The sequence below is a fragment of the Calidris pugnax genome, unplaced genomic scaffold (assembly GCF_001431845.1).
Source record: "Calidris pugnax isolate Ruff unplaced genomic scaffold, ASM143184v1 scaffold210, whole genome shotgun sequence".
NCBI classification, from domain to species: domain Eukaryota; kingdom Metazoa; phylum Chordata; class Aves; order Charadriiformes; family Scolopacidae; genus Calidris; species Calidris pugnax.
This window is the reverse complement of record NW_015091004.1, coordinates 340,208-346,217: the sequence shown is the minus strand read 5'-3', so window position 1 is coordinate 346,217 and position 6,010 is coordinate 340,208. Positions and strand designations below refer to the sequence as shown.

Sequence of the window (6,010 nt, the reverse complement as noted above, 5' to 3'; positions counted from 1 at the left end):
AAAAAAAAAAAAAAAAGTGGTGTTCTGCTTATTTCTCAGCATCAGTGCTGCGTTTTTACAGTTTGTTCTTGTACCTTTCAAAGGAGGCTGCTTCTCCCTCCCCCCTGGGGAGAGGAGAGGTGGGCATGGGGATGGAGAAGTGACCTTTTGGGGATCGCTCTGTACCAGGCAGCACGTTCCTCTAGGACGTGGGAGAACACTGCTAATTTTGCAGTTAATGAGATTTGAGAGCTTTCGCGGGTCGATTAATTTCTCTGCGTCTGGTGGAAGGGGACAGTCATGCTCTGCTGTGTGGGTATTTTCTTCCTTTGGTCCTTTTTATTTCAACTCCACGTGAAGGAGGCCATCAGCACTTGCAGAAGTAAGCAAGAAAGTGCTTGGATTTGCTCAGTTTGGGGTTTTTTTGGGTTTTTTTTCTTTTATTTTTTCAGCGCGTGGCCTCAGGCGAGCTGTTAAGGGTGGCAGAGAGCCAAGGGTGACAGGACCAGGATGCTGCAGAGCTGGAGGTTGCCCCTGCTCCTGGGTGGCTGCTGACCTAGGAGATGGTGGGGTGACATTTCAGAGCCGGAGCTGGGTGGCAAATGACTTTTTTTTGCTTTCTTTTTCAAAAACGATGACGCGGCAGCCCGAGAGGAAACGAGGAGCCCAGCTGGTGAAAACAGGGCTGGGGAGCCCTCATCCTGCTGGAGCTCTGCGCCGGGTTCCTCTCTGCTTCCCAGCTGGCCCTCCTGGTTTCCAGGAGGTGCAGTTTCCTCGGGTGAGAGGACATCTCTGGTTGCTTTGCGAGACGAGGGCCGTGGGGCTCTGAAGGATTGCAGGACCTGGAAATGAACCTAAAGGGCCCACCTGGGTGATACCAGTTATGGAGCTCCTATCAAGGCTGGTGGTGCCTGCCCAGAAATAGCTTGGAGCAGAGCTGAATGGTGGTCTGTGGTGTTCAAGGGTCAAGTTGCTGAGGGCTCAGCTGCCACCTGCATGGAGAACCTCTGGAGGGTCCGGTTCTCCACCGGTTCCTTCCTTGCACCAAGCATCATGGATGGGTTCCCATCTCTGCAACCCTGGTGGCACGGTGGTCTGGTCCAGCACTCCTGAAGAAGCTCCTGACCGTTGCTTCCCTTCGTGCCTCCAGCCCCATTTTTCCAGGCAGCATGTGGGACGTCGTATCTTTCTCCTGACCTGCATTTCATGGATCTGAAAGCCCAAGAGTGGATGCTGCAGTGCCCTCAGCGTGAAGGGACTCATCCTCACTCATCCCAGCTGGCAGGAGCTGATTTACGGGGGACTTCTTCTGGCGTGGAGTCACTCACATGGGTGGATTTCCACTTGCTCTTATGGATGAGGGTGCTTCAAACACCCCTCCAATGGCTTGGCATGTCCCGTGCTTTCATGCATGTAGTTTCATGATGTCTCCTGTAACCCCAGAGCCCTGCAGCCCTTCTCCTGGAGCCTCATGGGTGCCCAAAGGAACCTTGGGCACACTTGGTGATCTCATGTGTCCCGCATGGAGCTGGGGCTTTCCTCCTCCTGGTTTAAAAAGGGTGGGGGATCATCATCCCTGCAATGGAGAAAGAGAAACAGCTAGATGGGGTTTGGGCTGTAGGTTTTGAGGGGATGTGACTTTATGTGTGTGTGTGTGACAGTGCAACTGGCTCTGTCCCCCACCCCCCAGCCCTGTGACGGGGGGGGGCATTAATTTGGGATGTCTCAGTGTGAAAGCCACACAGGAAGGGGAGCTGTGTCTTCTCACAAGCAAAGCTCCTCGTGCCTCGACGCTGCAAGGGCAGACCGTCCTCCTTTCAAGCCACACAGCCTCCCCCCCTGGCTGGAGAGTGCTTTTTGTCAGCAGGGTGGTGGTTTTTTTTGTGTGTTTAGGCCAGTTGTCATGGAAAACATTGCACAAGGACCTCGCTGACCTTGCGGTGCCCTGAAGCAGCATGCTGGCTGTGATTTGTGCTGCTGTAGCATCTCCCCGAGCAGGCAGTTCAGTGAAACAGTGAGCAGTGCTGGAGATACCATCCCCAGCCTGATGGTTTGGGGGACCCTGGTGGCATGTGGCACCCAGGACCACTGGGCAGTGCCCAAGGATGCTGCCCCTGCGTGGGACCAGCTGGGAGGAAAAAGCAGTGAGGGAGCAGTTGGGCTGTCAGCTGCATCAGATCTCCATAAGCATGGGCTGGGAGCTGGGGAGAAGGACCTGCCACCTTTCAAATGGGCAGAAAAGGCAAGAAGAGAATGGAACAAGGCTGGGGTCCAGCTGGGAGTGGCAGGAGATAGGGTTGGGGCAGAAACACGCGGAGGTGAACCACCAACATGTCCCCCACCACTTCTCTGCAGGTCCCTGACACAATCTGACATACTTCAGTCCACCAAGGGAGGGCTGTGGAGTGATTTCCACTTGTTCTTATGGATGAGGGTGCTTAAAACGCCCCTCCAACAGCTTGGCATGTCCCACGCTTTCATGCATGTAGCTTCATGATGTCTCCTGTAACCCCAGAGCCCTGCAGCCCTTCTTCTGCAAGTTCTCCCTCTGCCTTGGTCTCTTGGTATCTCAGCTACGTAGGCCCTTCTGCCCCTCTTTCCCCAGTTTGCCGTGGTAAGCTAAATCCCTCAGCTTTATTTCAAATGGGATTTGCCTCCCAAGCAGGTATCTTTAAAAGGGTCATCTTGGTTGATGTAATTCATAGGGTGCTGAATCCTTGAAGCACGGTGAGAGAGCACAAGGTACTTCAAGGCAAAGCTTGGGTGGGGTGAGGAGGACCTTCTCTTCAAAATGGAGTAGAAACTATTACAAGAAGAAGAAGAAGAAGAAAAAAAACCCCACACTGATTCAAACTTGGGCCGTGTTTGCTTTGTCTTCATTCAGTCAGTTCCATCCTTCAACGTGAATGACCTCAAATCACATGGACTTTTTGTCTGAGCAGCAAAACTGCTGTGAGTCAGGTCTGCAGGACACCAGGCAAAAAAAAAAAATAATAAAATAAGGTAGCCCTTGCCTACTAGAGCAAAATTGAGACATTTCGTCATGAGCACATACTTATGTGCTCATGTGGGAATATGGAGAGCTCAGCCTGGGAATATTTGCTCTAATAAACCATTCTGTTTGTTTCAGCTTAGCTCGTGTTTGCTTCCCTCAGATATTCAAGTGAGATTTAAGGGAGGGGAGCTTACAAAAAAAAAAAAAAAAAAAAAAGAGCAACTCTCCAGCAGCTACATTGAAATACTGGTGGAAGGTGAGTGATGAAGCCCATAAATCCCCCAGGTGTTCACGCCGGAGCTGTACCCAGCTGACAAGCGACCAGAAATAATCTTGTGTGCCTAATGACCCCCTCGTCCTCCCTCCCTGACAGCCTTGACTAATGACATCTTCGGGCTTGCAAAAAAAATGCTGCAGCAGGAAGGGAAGCCTGTGAGAAGGGCTGCTGAACCCGTGGCCGTGGGTGGCTGGGGGAGAGGGGTGACAGCCTGCTTGCAGACACTGGGGAATGGGAGGCAAAGATCATCTCACCCACAGGTTATATTAGTAGTATTATTATTTATTATTATTTTTATTACTTTGGCCCGGCAGTACCCAAATTTTGCAGCTGGAGTGGGCTACTGTCAACTTGTTTCTTGTCATCCCTGGTGCTGGGGATGGAGCATCCTCAAAAGCTGGTGTCTGGGGGGACAAGTGCACCCTGATCCCACCCGGCATTGCTTTCAAGCTGCAGGAAACAAAGCTGGGTCCCATCACAGTTTCTCAGTCTCTGCCACTGGTTCCTGGCTAACCCTGGTCACATCACTTTAGATACCCCCAGGCTTCTCTCCCACAGGTGTAAAAGAAGGTTGACAGGGTTTTTCTTGCTCCCAAGGCTTCGAAAAGAAGGTGGTGGTGGTGGGATATTCCATCTTGCTCCCAAGGCTTCGAAAAGAAGGTGGTGGTGGTGGTGGTGGGATATTCCACACTAAAGATGTGTGGGATTGTCCCTTCCGTGGTGGGGAAAGGGTTGAAGGGTGCAGGGGGTGGGAGGAGATGGCTGCAGGTCCAGATACTCCTGCTTGCACTGCAGGCAGAAGATCTCCATCAGGGTTGGGTTCCTCGGTTGAGCGCCCACCTGGACTTGATTTTACGAGCTGTGACTCTCTCAAACCCATCAGCCGTACCCTCTGGCTTATGGCTGCAAGAGGGTAGTTAATAATCAATTTTAAACTCCCAGCCCCATACTTGTGGGGTTCCCTGCAGCCACGGGGGTGGGTAAAGAAGTCCTGTAGGCAGAGGGGGTGGCACGGAGGCTCCTGTCACTGCCACAGCACCGTGCCAGGGGTGGACAGGCCCTACCTCCAGAGCTGGAGGCAGCCCAGGACACTGCAGATCCACCCACGCAGAGGTGAAAGACCAGCATGGCGAGGGGAAATGGGAACACACAGGGCAATTGTTGTGCTGGTTAATGTTTAAATAGCTCTCAGAAAGCCCCCTCCCTTGCTGCTTGCACTCTCGAACAAGGGGGCCCTTTCAACTCTTTGGCAACTTCCCCATCCTTTGGCTTCTGCTGCTTCTTTGAAATGTCCACAGGCAGGAGGGTGGGGGACGTCAATGCTGCGGTTTTGCAATGTTTTCTTGCCCACCACCACATCCTCCCACGATGGACCACGCTCTGTCCCAGCCAGCCTTAGAAACCACCTGATGGAGGCTTCTTCTATTACTTCCTTCATTACGTAGATGGAGGGATCTAGTAGAGCTCGTTGGTGTCCATATGACAATGAGTTGTGGGGGGAAAAAGAAAAAAAATAACCCACCACCCACACTTAGAGTGTGGACTTGGTTGTTCCCCATCCAACCCAGTTGGTGACAGCCACATCTCCAGAAGTCCCTACAGGCTTGGGGCAGAGTGGCTGGAGCTGCCCGACAGAAAAGGACCTGGGGGTGTTGGTGGACTGTCGGCTGAACAGGAGCCAGCAGTGTGCCCAGGTGGCCAAGAAGGCCACCAGCATCCTGGCCTGTGTCAGGAACAGCGTGGGGAGGAGGACTCGGGAGGTGATGGTCCCCCTGTACTGGGCACTGGTGAGGCCCCACTTCAAGGGCTCTGTCCAGTTTTGGGCCCCTCACCACAAAAAAGACCTTGAGGGGCTGGAGCAGGTCCAGAGAAGGGCAACGGAGCTGGAGAGGGGTCTGGAGCACAAGTGAGGAGAGGCTGAGGGAGCTGGGGGTGTTCAGCCTGGAGAAAAGGAGGCTGAGGGGAGACCTTCTCGCTCTCTCCAACTCCCTGAAAGGAGGGTGTAGCCAGGGGGGATCGGTCTCTTCTCCAAGGCAATGGGACAAGAGGAAATGGCCACAAGTTGCACCAGGGGAGGTTCAGGTTGGATATTAGGAAAAAATTTTCCACAGAAAGGGTTATTAAGCCTTGGAATGGGCTGCCCAAGGAAGGGGTTGAGGCACCATCCCTGGAAGTGTTCAAAAGATGAGTTGACATGGTGCTGGGGGACATGGTTTAGTGATGTTTTTTTTGTCAGAGTTAGGTTGATGGTTGGACTAGGTCATCTTGAAGGTCCCTTCCAACTTAGATGATTCTATGATTCTATGAAATGGCCTTTAGCCTTCCCCATGCACGGTTCTTTATCTCCTGTGTGTGGCCATGGCATCTGGTGGTCCCAGAGAGGTGGGGGAGACCCTGCTGATGTCTCTCCAGAAACCTCAGCCCAGCCCTGGGACCTGCTGCGTTTCTTCTAGGACTTCCAGCAGCCCTGGAGCATCTCAAACCAGGGAACGGAGGGTTTAAACACATCCCTTGCCAGTTTTACCTGCAGCTTCTAGCACCAAACACACTCGGTTTCCCACCAGCCCCAGCCTCTCCTAAGGTGCTGCCCAAGGGTCTGGTGCAAAGAGTCCCATGATGAGTTGTCCCTCATCAGCTGCAAAACCTCATGCAGGACAAATCAGCCATCTGGGCCCCTGCTACCTCCCTGTATAAAATATATAAATATATATGTATAAATTATAATATTAATATATAAAGAAAAATTTTATATATTAAAA

General features: G+C 52.4%; 1 protein-coding gene across 1 annotated transcript in view; it reads left to right on the top strand.

Annotated features, from left to right (window-relative positions):
• ARL4C (ADP ribosylation factor like GTPase 4C) overlaps positions 1 to 3,108 on the top strand; it is a 13,296-nt gene extending 10,188 nt beyond the window's left edge. The window contains exon 3 of the mRNA XM_014955620.1: positions 626 to 3,108. Coding sequence (XP_014811106.1) covers positions 626 to 656 — 31 coding nt within the window. The 3' untranslated portion in view covers positions 657 to 3,108. The remainder of the gene's footprint in view (positions 1 to 625) is intronic.
• The last annotated feature ends 2,902 nt before the right edge of the window (positions 3,109 to 6,010 follow it).